The sequence below is a fragment of the Actinia tenebrosa genome, unplaced genomic scaffold (assembly GCF_029948245.1).
Source record: "Actinia tenebrosa isolate PJP-AT-01 unplaced genomic scaffold, QUT_ActTen_1.0 PGA_scaffold0__85_contigs__length_37466705, whole genome shotgun sequence".
Lineage (NCBI taxonomy): Eukaryota > Metazoa > Cnidaria > Anthozoa > Actiniaria > Actiniidae > Actinia > Actinia tenebrosa.
In genome coordinates, this window is record NW_028292569.1 from 7,035,110 (window position 1) to 7,054,788 (window position 19,679).

A 19,679-nucleotide genomic window follows, 5' to 3' on the forward strand; every position below is an offset into this window, starting at 1 on the left:
ACTTCATAAATAAAACAGGTTGTCTAGGTCTTGAAGTCATAAAAACCTTTTACATGACATATTAAATAAACGCAAACGCATCCTTGGACTCCCAAATCAAATTACTAAAATTTTCTTTCATCATCTTCCAATAATAAACTATTCTTGAGCTAGGCACGAAAAAATCTTCGTATTCTTTGTCCACTTTTAGCACAAAATTTCGTTTGAATTTGATAGATTTTGTCGTCTTTCAGAAATATTATTTACATAAAACGATCCAAAACTTTTGAAAATTTCAACTCTTTTTATACCAAATCCAATTTGTGCCTAAGTGCTCTTCATTATAACAATTTTGAGATCTTTCTCGACTCCTTATAGTATTTCTTTCTCATTAGCTTCTCAATTAACAAATTCTTTCACTCTCACTTCACTTTCTCGTTCTTGTGCTAAATATTTCGTCATAGAATAAATCATTACCGTGTTAATCTCATGTTTGTTTTTTTATTCTGTGCTATACGTTTGTGGTTTTGTTTCACACTTTGTTTCCTAGTGCCCTGCCGCCTCCATCTACTGCTTAGATACCAGAAATGAAAGCCATACTATACACCGATAAAAATTGCGATTTTTGAATGATAGTAGTCAAGCGTGGTTCATGTCAAGATTGACCTTGTCAGGCTTGTCAGTTTGGATAAACTTTCAAACTCGTCAAGAGTGTGAAATCACACACGAATAGTTTCATTCAAAACTTTGATACTGAACCAATTTACAACCAATAATTTGGAAGTTCTAGTGCTCCCAAAACAAAACTGAGGCACTCCAAACAACTTTTACGCTTTTATTCTTATGGACCGGGATGTTTAACATATATTTTAATTAACTAATTATTATTTTGTTTCATCTCTAAAATATTATATAATTATAACTAAACAAAAAGGGAATTGCACACGTTCTCATATTAAATATAGAAGTTTCTTAGTGGTCCCAAGGTAGAACTGAGGCACTCCAAACTACTTCTAAGTTTTTAATCTAATATTAATAATTAATTTTTGTATGTTTAAAATATAATATTGGCTAACTATTTTATATTGAATAGATTATTCTACTATGAATTGTCTTATTATCTGATGGACTTGGAAGATCTAGAGGCCCAAAGATAAAGCCGTGAGGAACTCCAAATAACCTGGCCTACAAGTTTCTAATATCTAACTAAAAACGATGGTATTTTTATGTTTTATCGTTTTAAATTTAATTTTATATTGGATTCAATTGATCAATTTATTTATTCTTTTTATAAAATTCAGAAATAGTCGATGATATAACAGATGATGTAATAGATGATGTAAGAGGTGACTAATTTATTATGCAAATTTCACCGACCCCTTATTGCATATCCCATCATCCCCTCCCCCGCAGAAAGTGTTAAAGGCACAGTTTGATACCTATTTATGCAAGTGACATCATCATTATTTATACATCATTTGTTGATATCAATTAATTTAAATCAAACGGTAATCTACATTTTGTGTTCAACTATTCACTTAGTTTCCTCTCAAGATGCTTTCTGCTTTCAATCTTTTTCGAAAAATCTTGTGGGTTTTTTTTACCAGTTTCTAGATGAAAGCGGGGAAAAAACGATAGAAAAACGAGAAAAAAAGAAAAGGAAAGAAAAAAGGAGAGTAAAGCAAAGCAAAAAACGAAACGAAAAACGAAACGAAAGGAAATGAAAAGGAAACGATGCAAATCAAAGCAAAGAAAAGAAAGGAAAGGAATGAAAAGAAGAAAGAAAAGAGAAAAAAGAAGAACAAACGGATATAAAATTGAAAGTGTTTCACATAGTACTGTTTCAAGGATTTAGTGCATGTTTTCACTGTTTGTGGATTTGCATGATGGCGTTGGAATGTGTCGTAATGAAGTATGATCTATCAACCATAGATAATATCCAGACTTAAGTCTGGATGAGATCGTTTAAGGAATGTGCTCCAACATGACGTGACCACCGATCAGTCGTCATCAATCACAGCAATGCAATGCTAGAGTGCATAGACCACAGGTAGCCCAAGCTCTGTAAATGTACAGGCGGATTTCTAATTTTCGAACTTCTCAAAATATCTTCAAGAAATAACAACAAAACCTCTAAAGTGTCTTGATACTTCTCTTGGTCTATATGTGCGTGTGGACTTAATTTCGGCTTTTCAGTGAGTTTTACTATCATATTGTTCTTATTAAAATGTTTTATATAGTTATTTTAACTGATTTTCCGTTTCCAGTCCTCAAAACCAAGCAATGCTGACTTCCGGTCCAGCGTTGAAATTCCCGGTATAGATGACTGTGACCTTGGCCGTACCTGTATAGATTTCTCGTTATAAATCACATATCATACTGGAATGTAACTATTGGATTTTGCGGGAGAAAAACCCTCGAATCAAAGGAGACGCCTCAAATGTGATATCGAGTCCAAGAAACGAGCCTGAATTTCTGAAGTTTGATCTCCAATGTTCAAAACTAAAATCAAATCGCAAAAATTAAAGTGTTGTCTGTTTGCATGTAGCTAAACAACGGAACTAACGGAACTGTTTACGGAACTAATAGTCATTACAGACACCCAATAGACCTCTTGCATGTGACGTCAAAGCAGCTCACTTAGAGGACAAAACAAAATAATTCCAATCTGCTGAGAATAGTCCCTTTCACATTTCCCGGCGCCATCTTGAAAGGAAGTCGTGCCTTTGCATCGAAGGGAGACAAACGGTGAGCTTGCAATGATAGAGACGCGTGAATAATTGTCCAAGGTGTTAAAAAAGGGCTCTACCATTGCAAGCTTGACGTGAACAGGGAACTGTGAAGGGGACTATTGGGATCCTACTCTTTGGTCCCCCAGATTGAGCTGCATTCCAAGATGCTGCAAGGGGTCTATACCGAACATTTTCAACAGATCTGAGTCGCGAGGGGGTATTTGCCATTACCCACCACCTAAATCTAGAACTGTATGCGGGCTTAGCCTCGAATCCAGGAGTTGCTTGTTTTTTATTTTATTTTTGCCGCCATCTTGGTTGACGGTAACAAAGCATTCCTCATTAGCTTCTCTTGTTAGATCAACCACGATAGCGGCTGTTTCATTGTTATTCATATCTCATACGTGAGCCGTATGCTCCTGGCTCCTGTTTTGGATCGTCATTTTGAACACACCCCTTGTTCGTAGTATGCTATGAACTTCGTATTTCGCTACGAAAATCACTTGGAAATCGAGTTCATACTTGATAAAAAAATAAAAAAATAAAAGTAAATTAAAAGTAAATACTTTTTGTTAACAAGGATTTATTCAATAATTTCACAATGTCATTTAAGACTTCAATACCAAACTTTACCAATTTACCAAAGGTAAGAATCCCCATGTTATCCCAGACTTTGTACAACTTATAGGAAAAGCTAAATGATAGAGTAATAGGACGTGCCTTTTCCGCTGTACTATTGGATGTTAAATCAATCTCGTACCCAGAGCCTGCCTTTCTTCTGGCCTGTGACTAAGGGTATGAAGCTTGGGCATGCGTAGAGGCACCCTATGCTTAAATATCTAAAAATAGATTATTTTCTTCTTCTTCTTCTTTCTTTTTTTTATTGCTTATATTATTTTTTATCTAAAATATTAATCCCTAGATATTTTAGGATCCAATAATAAAGTTTCATCCAGCTCTTCTAAAGCAATTATATATTAAGGATTTACTTTATATTATTAAGAGGCCTTGAACTACAAAATCAATGCGAAGCAGCCATGTTGGCGTATAAAAACAATCCAATGTGGCGGCGATGATGACTACAATAAGCGAAGAACTAAAGACAAACCAAAGCAGCCATTTTGGTATGCGTAAACAAGATGGCGGCGTTAACGTAAGAAAGTGAATGATTCAAATGACAAAGACATGGCGGCCATGTTGGTGTACATAACAAGAGAAGCTAACGAGAAATCTTTCGTTAACGTACGCCAACATGGCGGTCATGACGTCACATTGAAACAAACAGAACCAGATTCAAATGACAAAGACATGACGGCCATGTTGGTGTACATAACAAGAGAAGCTAACGAAAAAATCTTTTGTTAACGTACATCAACATGGCGGTGATGACGTCACTGGAAACAAACTGAATTATTTAAATGACAAAATAACAGTCGCCATGTTGGTGTATCTATAACAAGAGAAGATAGGGCGGTGATGACGCCACCAGGCCCGGTTGTACGAAGGGTGGATAGCGCTACTCGACGGATAAATCTTATCCAGTGGATAAACTTATTGGAAAGCAGTATCGACTTTATAGCGCTATCCAAGCTTCGTACAACCAGGCCCAGTTGAATTAACTGAATGTTGTAACTAGTCCCTTTGGGAGTCTAACATTTGCCTGTAATTTTTGTCTACTTTTATCGCACATGACTTTGTAAGCTAGAAGTCCTAATTTTGTCGGACTAAAATCTCCGTAAAATCTTTTAAAAAAATGTACAAGGCCAAAACAGGGAAATAGAAATATCAAAACCATCATAAACCCACGTGACTACAAATATATATATCTTTTGATGATTATGGAAATATTTAAAAATATTAGAATATTATGAATTTTATATTGAAGAATTAACTCTTTAAGGGCGCCTGGCAATTAGTTTGCGAGCACTGCCACGATTTTGAGAGCGTTAGTCATTCTGAGCCAAAAAATCTAAAGGCAAAATGTGCCTTAAAAGATTTAACGCACAAAAAGTCAAATAGTCCCTTGCACAGTTCCCTGCGCAATTTAGGTTCTTTTGCATCGCAGTGAGACGAACGATGAGCTTGCAATGATTGAGACACTTGAATAATTGTCCAAAGTGTTAAGAAAGGTCTGTATCATTGCAAGCTCACCGTTCGCTTCGCTTCGACGCATAGGCACGGCTACCTTTAAAGATGGCGCAGGGAACTTAGCTTGCGTCACATCCGGAATTTTCTTCGTAAAAAACCAGAAATGGCGTCAATATTTTACTATTTTAATTTCGGTTTAGGTTTGTAATTAAGAACCAAGTGTTAATACTGAGTGGATAAAAATTTGGTAAATTAATCTGGCCATAAAAACTTTTAAATAGCACCCGGAAGTGATACTTTTCTTCCGGTCTTGGATAATGCTACATGTAAACCTGGCTATAAAACTAATATATCTTTTTCGTTAGCCTATGGAGCTGCTCGAGGGGAGAGTGGAAGAAAAAGAAAGGCGCAGGGACTGGGGACGAGAATCAATAGCCACCCCTCACCTATCCCCAGTCCCCCTCCCCTTTCCCCGCTCGAACCCTCATTCTGCACCGCTACATAGGCTTTTTACTTATTTGCTAAGAAATTATGTGGGATTATAAAACTATTTGAGATTTTTCTCCATCCGCATATGATCTTGAAGGGGGTTTTGATAGCTCACCGTTGCTAAATTATTCACATTTTTGTGTGCTGTACCACCTCATTGTTTGGCCCTGTACGTTCTTCCCAAGATATACCCTCAGGGTGATTGATATCCTGGGGAAAAAATAAAGATAAAATATTAATACAACTGAAACCTGAGACAACCAGATCTAAGTCAGGGCACGGCTCACTCACAGATTGAACCCTGAAACAACCTTCTGGGCTGATCTAAGTCAGGGTATGGCTAACTCACAGATAGAACCCTGGAACAACCACTGGGCTGATCTAAGTCACCACACGGCTAAGAGGGTGATGGTTTTTGAAAAGGGAGTAAAACTGTAGAGAAACCCTTGAAACAAATAAAAGACCAGATCAAATGTTTATGACAAAGTGCATCGTGGTCTAGCTCAGGTACAAACATATTTGCCTCATTTTCCCCCAAGCAAAACTTGAATGCCTCATGTTTATAGAACCCAGAAAATGCCTACTATAAAATGGTCTGGTCGTTGTAAACAGGTTCGATAGAGACCACAATGTCTAGGAAATCTAGTTCAGTAGGTGGTCGATAGATAGAGGCGGTCGTTGTGAACAGGCTCAATAGAGACCACAATGTCTAGAACCTCTAGTTCAGTAGGTGGTCAATAGATAGAGGTGGTCGTTGTAAACAGGTTCGATAGAGAGACCAATGTCTAGGACCTCTAGTTCAGTAGGTGTTCGATAGATAGAGGTAGTCATTGTGAAGGGGTTCAATAGAGAGTACAACGTCTAGGACCTATACAGTAGGTGCTCGATAGATAGGACGGCCATTGTAAACAGGTACAATAGAGAGCACAACTGCGCCATCTTGAAAGGTAGCTGTGCCTTTGTATCAAAGCGAGACGGACAGTAATCTAGCCATGATAGAGACATGAATAATTGTCCAAGATGTTAAAAAAGGTATCTATCATTGCAAGCTTACCATCTCGTTTCAATGCAACGGCACAGCTACCTTACAAGATGGCACAGGGAACTGTGAAAGGGACTATAGATAGAGGCAGTCATTGCAAACAGATTCGATAGCGAGCACAGGTCGTTTTAAACAGGATAAAAAGCATGCCGCTCTCATGAGTTATAGCCATGTTAGGTCATACAATACAATAGGTTATCATACTAGCATGCAATGGAAGTACTTGCACACTAATTTGGTCAGGTGCGCACCTCACCTCAGTGATAATAATTTTATGGTTGATGTTATGTTAGATAATCATTGCTTGTTATTGCATTCAAGTCTTTCATTAGCCCTTCAAGGCCTGCTAACTCGTGGTCCAATTCGGCTGCAACAGCCCTCTAAAGAGAACGAAGTAAGAATATATGAATGGGTGTACGAGTACGAAGTATATGGTAAACAGCAATGCATGGGTAGCAAGGGTAATGTATGGGTAGCAAGGGTAATGTATGAATAGCAAGGGTAATGTATGAATAGCAAGGGTAATGTATGGGTAGCAAGAGCAGTGTATGGGTAGCAAGGGCAGTGTATGGGTAGAATTTGTAACATTTGGGTAGCAATATATGGGTAGCAACGTTAAATGCACAGGTAGAAAGGTATTGTAAGCTTGAAGTGCAAGGGAAGTGTAGGTACAGGTACATGTATAGAAAAGGATTATGCATGTATAGGAAGGGTAGCACATGGGTAGAAAAGGTAATCAGTGTTTGGGTGGAAAGCTCTGCCAAAGAAAATAATTTCCTAAATAAACAACTTATTTTGAAAAGAATTTTGAAAAAAAGTTTGATAAAGGGGCCATGATGGCTCCAAAACGTCGTGTTTTGTTGGTATCATTGAATTTCCTAATTTTGAAAATAATTTCCAAAATATCAAAATATGAGAGATAAGCTAATCAAATTTGCACAAATTTGCGCCATATAAGTAATAAGTTATTAAATTTTTATTATCAAATGAGCCCAAAATTGAAATTGCTGCAGCATTATCAACTTACTGTGTCTTTTCTCTGGGGAATATAATTCTCATCATACTTTGGCGGCGCATTCTGTGTACCATTAGGAACTCGATATACCCCTGTAGGTGTGCTGTATCCAACAGATGGTAGCTGTATATCATCATTTGGTCCGGTCGGTTTAGGCTTGGTCGGTGGCGGTACCTTCTGGGTTGGCTCATTCAAAGGCTTTGGTTTCGGCTTTGGTTTGGGTACTGCATAAATGGGTGCAGGCTTATCTTTGGGGGCACGGTCGAAGTCATCTGAGTGGGACCTCAATAATGGAGTGTTTACATCAGGTTCTCTTGAGTTATCAAATGACTCGCTGCGAGGTACTGTGTTGAGATGCCGTGGGGTGCTCGTTAATGGGTACGCTGGGTACCTGGGTCCTGAAAAGCAGAAATAACTTTATGAATAACCATCCAGTTGAGCAGTGAATTTTGTTTCATCGTTTAGCTTTTTTTGCACCGGCACACTTATTCCCAGGCTACTTTAACCAAACTTTTGGGTATTTTTCTTTCATTCATTCATTCACTTATATTTTTCATTCATTCATTCATTTATTTTTTATTTATTTATTCATTCATTTATTTATATTTTTCATTCATCCACCCATCCATTCATCCATTCATTTTTAATTAAATAAATTGTGAGAGTACGGAGAGTTACTTTGAAATCGTAGGAAGGTACAGGGAAACAAAGGCCCCGTCAATACGTACCCGCAAATTTTTGTATCCGCAATTTTTTTTTTTTTTTTGCGGATACGGGTTGCGTCCACACGTGTCCGGAAATTTTTGTGGCCGTATCCGCAAATTCTACGAAAACGGACACGTGTGGACGGTGAAAACGATTCGAATACGCTGCGTGTGGACGCAAACATTTTCGTATCCGCAAAAATTTTTTTGCGAATACAAAAATTTCCGGATACGTGTGGACGGGGCCAAAAGCGATGACTGCGCACAATGATAATAGTAAACAACCAATAACAAAAGGACTTACCATTATCAGGAGTCGAAGGTCTAGGGTAATTGACTACCGGACGGTACGGGGCACGGTTGGGTATAGCTATAGGGGAGGGCACATCATCATCATCCTCGTCCAATAGGTGCAGAGGTGGAGGGGGTAATTCATCGGGTTCCATTTCCTGACTGTCTTTGCGGAAAGAGCATCTTTCGTGGTCTAGTTTGATCTGATCTATTGGGTGGTCGTCTAGTGGTCTCATTTCTCTGGAGCTCCTGAAAATGAATAAATAAATAGTACTTTGATTTTTTTATTGTTTTCATTTAGACTCATGATATGATCTTTAGTTTGCCACAAGAGCTGAGAAGTTCATCATCAAGCGCAATGATAAATGATCCCCCCTTTGTGGCAACAAAATGGCGACTTTTTGGAATTTATACGGTAGTTTTCATTTGCTTTTCTAAGTGTTACAAAGTGTTACAAAATCAAAACGTAAAGCAACACATTGCGGGCGTTTTTTTTTTTTTTTTTTGTTTCGGGGGCCCAAACAGAATGGCGGATTTTTGAATTTCATCCCCATCCCCTCCCCCCTTCGGAAAATTCCTGGCTACGCCCCTGCTCATCTAGGGGGCCACACTAACTATTTAACAAGCTGGACAAGGCTCTCGAAAAAATCCTTAACATAAATATTAACATCTGGAAAATCAAGAAATTTTGACCTCGATAACAGCTGGAAATAATCTACAATCCAGATACCAGCGTTTTCGTGGTATTCATGTCAATAACTATGGGCAAAATAGTTCAATATAGTTCAAAAATATTTCAACCACGACCGCCACTACAACCACATTTGGTTAGCCATACTGACCACGAGCACAAGACTAGACAAAATCTTTAAATTCAAACAACATGGCGACAATAATTTGACTCTCCCGCAAAAGGAATGGAAAGCTATGTGTATTCAAAAGCCAACAAAAAGGGAACAAAAGCCGGGCTGCCATGCTGCATGACATAACGAAAGAAAACAAGAAATCTTTCAGTTCAATTCAACCAACATGGCGTCTATAACGTCACACGCACCTAGCCTCAGCTCTGCAGGCAACTCCTAACTCCGTTCTTTAGCGCGCATAACTCTCTAGCGGGCTTCCTTTGCAAATGGAACGCGAGAGTAGATGCCTACAGAGGAAGCATCTACCCGAACAATAATTAAACATAATATGACGTCATATGCGTCCCCAACAATGATCTTTCTTTGCCGAACGTACCTTGGTATGTTTGTCACGTCCGGTGGTGGGTTAGCAGAGTTGAGCGGTTTCATTTCCATATTCTCCGTGTGATTGATCCACAAGTCAGGCGGTTTTTCTTCTTTCTTTTTCTTCACCGACCCATTCGCTATGACAGCCGACTTGTACGAAGGAGGCGGTTTTCGTGCCTTCCTAGGGCTGCAAGAACAACACAATACTGTTTTATTTGGAAGGGTAATCAAATAAAAAGTTCTTTATGCGCGTGGTCTCGACGCGGGAAGTCAGCGCGTCTAGCTTGAGAGACAGCGGTACGACTAGCGTCCTTAACGGCAAGATCAATTAGTACAACATGACCTTGATTTTACCACAAAAACCCGCAATGGTTATGCAATTAAAATTTTATAACTGAACATGACAGACACAGAAGAAGAGAGATTTAAGCGAGGAAAATGAGGTTAAAGGTATGGTGTGGTCTAGAGAAGGAACATTGAGTAGGAAATAGGATTTTTGTCAATAGCAAGTGCATAAGAAGAGTAAGAAGTGAAAACGTTACCATAGCAACAAGGCTTCTTCTGCTTGGTTTGCGCGCCAATCTTTAGTACATCACGAAAAAATGTAAAATTACACAATATTACGAAGTAATAGTTAAAATTACGCAATAATAGGTAAAATTACACAATAATAGTTAAAGTTATGCAATATTACACAATAATAGTTAAAATTACGCAATATTACGCAATAATAGGAAAAATTACTTAATATTACTTAATATTACAATGTTACGCAATATTAAATAACATGAAAAAAATACGTAATATTACGAATGAATAAATGAATGAAATATTTTCGAATGAATAAAAGAATGAATGGGATGCTCTCGAATGAATAAATGGACGATAAGTAGTCCGTTTTCCACAAAAAATTCAAATTCCTTTGTTTGTTGAAGGCTTTTATTTCTGATTTCTTAACATAAGTATTACAATTTTTTTTCACACTGGTCGGTGACGTCCACCAAGAGCTCGAGAAACCAAAATCTACCGAGATACAATGGTTAAAGAACGATAACACGACAAAATCAAATACAATGCCTAACTAGAATTAACTATCCACTGAAGGAGCGGTAATACGGGCAACGAAATCGCGCAACTCGTCTTGCACCTGAGCGACCTTTCAATCCGACGACGAGTACGAAACGAGGTTTTTGTAATTTTAAAAGATAATAATAATAATAATAATAATAATAATAATAATATTTAATTAATATAGCGCGTTTCACTTATAGCTCAAAAGCGCTTTACAATTAAACTAATACTACTACTAATAATAATAAAGCAAAAAATAACCTAGTAATGTCCAAACTCAGTCATAAAGATATTCATTTCGTAGTCGTGATCGTGTACGTATATTGAAACTTTAGGTTGTAAAAATTCGGAAATCCACTCCGATTCAGTGTCAACCACATGCAAAGGACCAGTTTTAAACTCGTACTCGTTCTCGTACTCGTCGTCGGATCTAAAGGTCACTACTGTTTCGTTCGAAGTTGCAGAGCAAATGTTGCTCGTATTACGACTCCGCGCGCAACAAAATTGCATCGTCACAATGAGTAGATTGTGTTTCTATTTCACGCAGCCATGAAAATTTGTTGCGCGCTGAGTGGTAATACTTGAAATAGTTCGTTCTCTTCGCATGGCGCGTTTGCGTTACCCGTTTCACCGCACCTTGACGCAAATATCTGTAAATAGTTCGTAATATATATTAAAAAAATCTATTATAAATCAAAATATTGTTTCCTAAAAAAATGTGAAGTATTTATGTTTTAGTTAGATTTAAGATTTCATACAAGTTTTGCTATAAGTTTTGCTATCCTTTTAAGTGAATTTTAATGGCGTTTTTATTTTTATTGTTAATGCTTATAATAATAATCATAATAGTTTGCTCTTAAAGATTTTTTCTTCAAAATCATCTATCATATAATGATTTTGAAACCACAACCAGGTAATCTGAAGTAAAACGATCAGCCAATCAAATTGCGAATTTTTGTTTGAAAAAAGAATCAATCCCAAGCGTCTATGCGCGCAGTTGGATCTCATTGAAGGTGGAGAAAACCGAAAGGGTTATCCACCAATGATATATATATATATTAAACTGGGTTAATCTAATTTCCCTCAAAAGGTTTCTTTACGAGTTAAAAAGTATCCAAGAGAACTTCCCTTTTAAGTGCTTATTCATAACAGCTACACTTTCCCGCCATTTTAGACTTTTTAATGACGTAGAGTGAATTCATGAATAATGAATTGCGGGATGACTGAATTTTTTTCTTTCACTGAACACAGTTCTATATTTGCTATTCCAAGGTTGAGAAAAAACTGGGTCGAGTTGGCACTGCGGTGTAATGTGGGACTGTTTTAGAGGACGAATTAGACGCCATCTTGGAAATTAGCCCCACAATGCACTGCAACGCCAACTCGACCCAGTTTTTTCTCAACCTCGGAATGGCTTCCAACTTTCAACTTTAAAAAGGAGCAACTATAAAATTTGAAGGGTAAATAAACTTTTTTTCCCCGAAGGCTTTCTATTTCATGAAAATTGAAACCGTAGACCACTACTAATAAAGCACCGGCAGGAATTTTTTATTTGATTTGCTTTAGAATGTGTTCTTTTGGTAAGTAAATGAATCCATTTTTTTTTCTGCCGAAGGTTACCGAAGAACCAACATCTCATATTTCTTTTGACAGTTTTCTTAAAGATATTGCTACCGGGTTCTCCACCCAATCAAATAAAGCAATTTGTTTTCTTGCGAGCAGTGAATAATATAATTTTTATACTATAAAATAAAAGAAAAAAACCGTTATAACGTACTACACATTGTTTCAAAAAAACCTTGTTTATATGTTTCTCTTTTTAAAAGAAAGTTAGAAAAACTAAAATTAGTTTTATAGACAGGTTCCAAATAAATTGTTAAATATCGTTCCTATAAACTAAACGAACTTAGAAAACAGTTAATCACCAAGCTCTACTTTTCTCGAATGAGTTACTTCACTGGCTATAAATATGTACAAGCATGCAAGTTTTCATGTAAAGCAAAAATATCTTCAAGAAACAGAGCCGAATAACTTGTTTTTAACCTGTTAAAACCGGTTTAAATAACCTGAAAAACAGGTTATAGGTTCGATTACCTCGAATACACGTGTCGTTACCTGACAAACAGGTTACAGTGAATTGTCTTTTTCTCAAATAAACTTGTAAAACAGGTTCTTAAACCAAGGACGTTGTAGCAAGGGCTCTGTTTCTCAAATAAACTTGTCAAACAAATAATAACTGTCTTCCTTGTTTCCAAGACAACGTGCTAAACATGTTAAAGCCGGTAAAACCGGTAACAATAATTTGTACAATTTGAGAACACAAGCATGCAAGCCTCGGAGTAGAAAAACAAGATGATGGCATACTCCCAAGAAGACAGAGCGACAAAGTTCTACAAAGTTTTGTTCGAAGAATTGAGAGTCGTCCTTCATCGGCTCACCTTTGGTCCTCGCCTGATCGCTTCTTGCACAAAACAACACTGATGACGATAATGGCGATGAGGGTCACGCCGGCTACCGCAGCAATAACAATCCATAATGTCTTGTCTTTGAGTTCGCCACTGCCTGCAGCTTGTGCATTGATGTTCCCAGTAGGGCCTGCTATTAAAATTCACAGGACACATATTAATCATATTATCATTTAAATAAATTTTTCGTCATTTTGATTGGCCGAGATAACTGCCTAAAAATAATATTCTGCTCATGCGCATTACGGTGCAAAGCGGTTTTGCTACAAATGAGTCTGCTCATGCGTAGTAACGTTGTATTTGTCAACATGCCTCGCTTCCCTGTGACTTGGTTTGTTTGAAAGATATAGCAAAAACAACCAAAGCACAGAAAGAAAACGGAAAGTTAACAGTTAACTGAGTAGTAACAGGAACCAACGCAATCTCGTACCCTGATCCTGCGTTTCTTCTGGCCTGCGGCGAAGAGCGAGGGCTCTGGTATAATCCATTTTTTGGCGCATGCGCAATTTTCCGTTAATGAAATATAATCGATGAAAATCATGCTTTCAAACATAGTTCTAAGTTTACTCAATCCAAATCAAAATTAGAAATCGGGAACATATTTTAAAAAAAATTTTTGCAAGTCTTTGAACGCATGCGCTGTTATACCGGAAGTCCAAGAAATCATGGTCTCAAAAACTGGATTATGCAAGAGCCCTCGTTCTTCGCCGCAGGCCAGAAGAAACGCAGGCTCTGGGTACGAGATTGGAATCAATGCTTACCTTCAGTGGTAGAACCTTTATCTGAAAAATATATATATATTAGAGATTATTAGTAAAAGCACAATCACAGTTAAATGTGTGTGTATTGGGGGGGGGGGGGGGGGGGGAATTCCATCACTTTTCCGTAACCTACGCAAGTTTTTACAGGCCTTCACTAGATATTTTAAAACTCCATGACTTTCAATGACTTTACTATGACCGTGTGAACTCTGATGCAGCGTAATGTCATCCTCCCCCTCGGGGACTTAATGTAGTATACTCTCACCTACCCCCAAGGGTTAGACGCACCTTTAATGATAAACATCTTGACACCCCTAATCATCAACACCTCGTAATCCCCGACAGACTTGACCTACCCCCCAGGGGATTCATTGTTTGCTCTCACCTACCCCCAAGGGTAAGACGTACCTTAAATCATAATCTTCTTGACACCCTTAATCATCAACATCTTTAATCCCCGACAGACTTAACCTACCCCCCAGGGGACTCAATGTATACTCTCACCTACCCCCAAGGGTCAGACGTACCTTATATCATATTCATCTTGACACCCTTAATCATCATCTCATCATTCCCGACAGACTTAACCTACCCCCCAGGAGACTCAATGTATGCTCTCACCTACGCCCAAGGGTCAGACGTACCTTTAATCATGATCATCTTAGCTTTAGAAGCATCACTCCACCCTGCACCATTCCTCACTTGAATCTTAAAATAATACTTCTTCCCAGAGACCAGATTTTTGACTCGAGTCATCATTGCGCTGCCATTGCTGTCCACTTTCTCCCATTGGTCTAACGAAAGGCTCAGATTAGTAGAGTAGTGTATTCGGTACTGTAGGATCTTTCCATTGATTTGCTCTGGGATTTGCCAGTGTAGGAAAAGATCTGTGGTGTTGTCTTCTGCTTGACTTCCTGTGATGTCCGTGGGAGGACTCGGCTCTAAAAGGAAAAAGAAACAAATCTTATTTGTTAGGTCAACGAAATGGTTAAGAAAGTTAAAATTTCTCTTAGTTATATCTACATTAAATATATTTTCAAGCTTTACTGGGAAACACAAGAATAATACTTAAAAAGTTGAAAAGCTGGCATTCCTAGTAAAGAAAGAAATGATACTTAAGGGAATGACACATGGTCTGAAATGGGAAAACATTGCACCATAGCTGAAAAACATTCCTAGTAAAGAAAGAAATAATACGGTACTCAAGGGAATGACACATGGTCTGAAATGGGAAAACATTGCACCATAGCTGAAAATCATTCCTAGTAAAGAAAGAAATAATACTCAAGGGAATGACACATGGTCTGAAATGGGAAAACATTGCACCATAGCTGAAAAGTATTCCTAGTAAAGAAAGAAATAATACTCAAAGGAATGACAAATGATCTGAGAGGACTTACTCTCTTCCTTCGTTCGGTTCATCCCAGTACTATTGACGTTCTCACCGTGCCTTCGTACATACACAGTGTAAAACGTATAAGGCTTCAGCCCAGAACAATCAATAGTCTTGGAGGTGGTGTTCCCACAATACACCACGGCCTTCTTAAAGCTGTGGTACACGTGATAAACAACGGAAATACGATCGCTCGTCTCGACCCAGTCCACCTTGAGAGCACGGGATGTCAATGGCGTCACTCGGACTTGTTTGACGGGTTTCTCTTGATCTGAAAACAGGAAATACAGGAATGTTGTCGATACAGTCTCAGTCTGAGTTGTCAACACATAAATGATAATGAAACCAAATTCTCGACTTTCACATCCCCATAATGCCTTGCGTCTTTGGTGGGCAACCAATCAAAAAACTGTCCCAAATTGAAAGGTTTCTTAATTGAATCTATACTATACCTGCTTTTATCTGTACAATACTGATTATCAGTTTATTCCAAGTTATTTTTGCGTGTACAGATCATGAAGAGTTTTGGTCTTACAGAAAATGTATTGACTTACGAAAAAATGTTTAAAATTTACCTTAAACGTTTTCAAGCTTCTATCTTTTTCTTTTTTTTACTTCTTCATTTTATTTTTGGATTCCCAACAAGGTACAGTCAACATTGTCTGATCAGTCTTCAGCAAAATAAGTGGGTTTTTACCCTCTGGTTACCCCCCAAAGACGCAAAGTATTATGGGGGTGTGAAAGTCGAGAATAGGATTTAAGGTGGCTGGACCCCCTCACGCTTGACCGCTACCCTACACTTTTGGAACGCTGGTGCATAGACGTGTTTTATCCGATTGCAAATCTTTTTTGCACATAAGTCACATAAAGATTGAATTAATGTTTGATGCAGTTTTTTATGAGATCGGACGTCATAACACGTGATTATGATGAAACATTTGTTTTCGTTTAGAGTGCAATTTTAGTCTTGAAGAGCGTTCAACACTAAAATGCTTCGTACCACATAATTATATACTAGATGCCTCCATTTGTAGGGATTTTTGAAAAAATCTATCTACCTAATTATGAGATATTTGAGATTATTTAAATATAGTTCATAATCTACTTCAAAACTAAACAATGGATTTGATACGACCGAAATTAATATTTCAGAGCTATATATTCACAAAAGTCATTGCTCATTTAGTTTTACTCTGTATCTAGTTTCAAAAGGAACATTTTGAAGGTAATCGACTTATGCGATTTTGTGAAAACGTATAATGCATAAGACGGGGTAAACATTCGATGCGCACTTTTCATTGCAGTTTTCTAGGCAATCTTACTAGATCTTCCATTATTCTAAAATTCGCTGATGATTTCTCTCAAAACTACGTCAGGATACAAATTAGTACTTAAACTAATATTGCACAAAATTGCAAGACTATTGAACTCATTTAAAGCGATCTAAAGCGAACGGGAGATACAGAAAACATTGATCGTTTCCCAGCGATTTGATGTTCTGGGAATTCTATTGTTTGTTAATACATACATACATAGTTTATTCAAATCGCAAATAAATTATTGATAAATAGTAAAATACAAGTAAGAGCAGAGGCTAGCAAAAAGCGATACAAATAAGACAACAAAGCACAATAATAGGCGACTTGAAAGGAAGTTATGAGGTTATCCCTATGTGAAAACTCCCAAGAAAAACAACAAAACATGACAAAAATGCATTATAAAGAAAGACCCTAAGCAGCGTAATTAGCAAAAAATGCTCTATAAATGAAGTATAAGTATATGAATATGTACTAAATAAAGGAGAGACAAGCTCTCCGCCACCCTGAGCCCCACCCCATATCATCAAATTCTTTCGCACCATGCACGGTCTGATCTCGCTTGGCCGCTTTCCGATTTACTCCCGAAGAATGGTAATACACAGTTGTGACAAACGTCCCACGTTTGAATAAAAAAATCCCTACAAATGGAGGCATCTAGTATATAATTATGTGATACGAAGCATTTTAGTGTTGAACGCTCTGAAAGGCTAAAATTATTTTCTAAACGAAAACAAATATTTCATCATAATTACGTGTTATGACGTCCGATCTCATTAAAAACTGCATCAAACACTAATTCAATCTTTATGTGACTTATGTGCAAAAAAGATTTGCAATCGGATAAAACACGTTTATGCACCAGCGTTCCAAAAGTGTAGGGTAGCGGTCAAGCGTGAGGGGGTCGAGCCACCTTAATACACCACTTCGGCGCTAGCCATCACTTGGTATACATTTTATTGTATTGTGTTACGATCACCAAAAAGATCGCACATTGTTCTTCGGTACAAATTAATGTACTGACTTTTAAACAAATTATTTACTTGATTTGCTGAGTTAGCTTCCTAAATACAAGCCAAATATCATTTTTCTAACTTGTTTGAAGCTTTCCTTATTGCTATTTAGAGAAACAGATAAACCAACCAAGTATATAATTTGTCCAAAAGCCAGTACATTTGTACAGGAATCCAAAAACAATGTCCGACCTTTTTGGTGACCGTAACACAATCCAACACGATTTATACCACGTGACAGATGGCGCCGAAGTGGTGAATTAAAAATACTTTTCATTGTTCTTTAGACATCAAAACTTTCGTTTCTAAACTTTCTCGTGTCTTGTATAGTGACAAGAGTAGTATGAAAAGAAAGAAAGAAAAAAGAGAGTAGTATGATATCGTTTCTTACAACAGGGGCGTAACCAAGGGGGGTGCAGTGAGTGCATGTGCACCTCCCACCCCCCGCGCAAAAGCTGAAGGTCCGCTGACTCATTCATATTTTTTAGACCCACTTTCCATCTGCATATGTAGCATTTTTAACTAACGCTCAACATTATTGTATTTTGTTTTTTGTTTTTTGTTTTTCGTTTTGTTTTTGTTTTGTTTGGAATACTACTTCTCAAGACGGCTGTTAGTTTCATTTCAATTCCCCGTGCATCCACCCTGCAAGATTCCTGGTTACGCCCCTGTACAACTGTTGCTAGGCAACGATACCTGGACTTGGAGGGATCACGATCTCTTCTTGAATGTTTGGTCCGTTGTCTTTGTTGCTGTTTATAGCCACCACCTTGACAACGTATGTTCGCCCAGGACCTGAAGTGAAGCATCAAAACTTACAATGTTCTTTTCGTGTCAGGTGTTCGTGACACAGCTGCTGTGTTTAAGTGGGTAGGGTCACGTGACCTCTAAGTGCAAATGGCAGCTACCTTGCACAGGTCAACACCGTCTTCCCAACCTTCCTACCATCCTCTTTCCCTTTCTCCTTGCTATCTCCCTCCCTTCATTCCTACTAACCTTTTTCCCTACCTTCCAAACCTTGTTTCCTCCCTTCCTTCCTACCAACCTTCCTATCTCCCTATCGACCCACCCACTCACCTTCCTTCCTTCCTTCCCTCCTCCCTCCCTCTCCACCAACCTTCCTCCCCTCTTTCCAACCTTCCTCCCTTCTTTCCTTCCTTCTTTCCTTCCTCCCTCCCTACCTTCTTTCCTTCCTTCTTTCCTTCCATCCTTCCTCCTCCCTCTCCACCAACCTTCCTCCCTCCCTTTCTTCCTTTCTTTACTTACTTATTCCTTCCTTAGCAAGATACTGCGTAGTACTAGCGTTGACAGGATTCTTCTGGTGAAACGGAGTCCCTTCACCATACTCTACGATGTAACCCGTAACACAGAATTGACTGACGTCTACAGGGGCCTGCCATTCAATCTTGATCATACTGCGGGATTTCAAGGCGATGATTGACAGCTGAAGATCAGTGGGCCGGCCTGGGTTTCTTGATTCTAAAAACAAGACAGTCGTAGTTGGTAGGCCTTCCTGCATATATTTACGAATTATTACAATATTTATAATTGTAATCATTATTATTATTTAATTATTATTATTATTAAAGTGAAGTCAGTAAACCCGTGAAATAGATATTAGACTAATACACCTTAGTAGACCCTAATTCCATTGTTTTCTTTCGTGTCTATTTGACTAGAGTGGAGTCACTAAACCCGTGAAATAGATATTAGACTAATACACTTTAGTAGACCTTAATTCCATTGTTTTCTTTTGTGTCTATATTTGACTATTACACGTTGACTAGTATTCTTTATTTCACGGGCTATATGCCTTCACTCTATCATTATCATTATCACCATTATTATTTTATCATTATTATTATTCTTATTACCAACATATAGTAAAAGTAATCAACATTATATAAACCACGGAATTTGTTCCGAGTCTTTCAATTTACAGCTGCATAAGTTGCTTGGTATACTGCGAGGATCAGCTCAATAAACCTCCTCGGCTCGGCGTAATGTTGTCCCATTTCAGACCACGTGTCATTCCCTTGAGAATAATATTCTTTGTTTGAGTTGTATCCACATTCATGTGTTTTCTAATGT

At 37.9% G+C, this 19,679-nt stretch overlaps 1 protein-coding gene across 4 annotated transcripts in view; it reads right to left on the reverse strand.

The window, feature by feature from the left end:
- Window positions 1-3,277: 3,277 nt before the first annotated feature.
- LOC116308902 (neogenin) overlaps window positions 3,278-19,679 on the reverse strand; it is a 39,950-nt gene continuing 23,548 nt past the window's right edge. For 2 of the 4 annotated variants that reach the window (XM_089028050.1, XM_089028040.1), the window contains 11 exons: window positions 18,855-19,067; window positions 18,285-18,383; window positions 15,267-15,530; window positions 14,511-14,807; window positions 13,867-13,887; window positions 13,079-13,238; window positions 9,580-9,756; window positions 8,354-8,589; window positions 7,358-7,743; window positions 6,587-6,710; window positions 3,278-5,498 (listed from right to left, as the gene is read on the reverse strand). In XM_089028050.1, coding sequence (XP_088884176.1) covers window positions 6,615-6,710; window positions 7,358-7,743; window positions 8,354-8,589; window positions 9,580-9,756; window positions 13,079-13,238; window positions 13,867-13,887; window positions 14,511-14,807; window positions 15,267-15,530; window positions 18,285-18,383; window positions 18,855-19,067 — 1,949 coding nt within the window. In that variant the 3' untranslated portion in view covers window positions 3,278-5,498; window positions 6,587-6,614. Of the gene's footprint in view, window positions 5,499-6,581; window positions 6,711-7,357; window positions 7,744-8,353; window positions 8,590-9,579; window positions 9,757-13,078; window positions 13,239-13,866; window positions 13,888-14,510; window positions 14,808-15,266; window positions 15,531-18,284; window positions 18,384-18,854; window positions 19,068-19,679 lie in introns of all 4 variants that reach the window. The other 2 variants (XM_089028043.1, XM_089028048.1) reach the window with 2 other exon arrangements.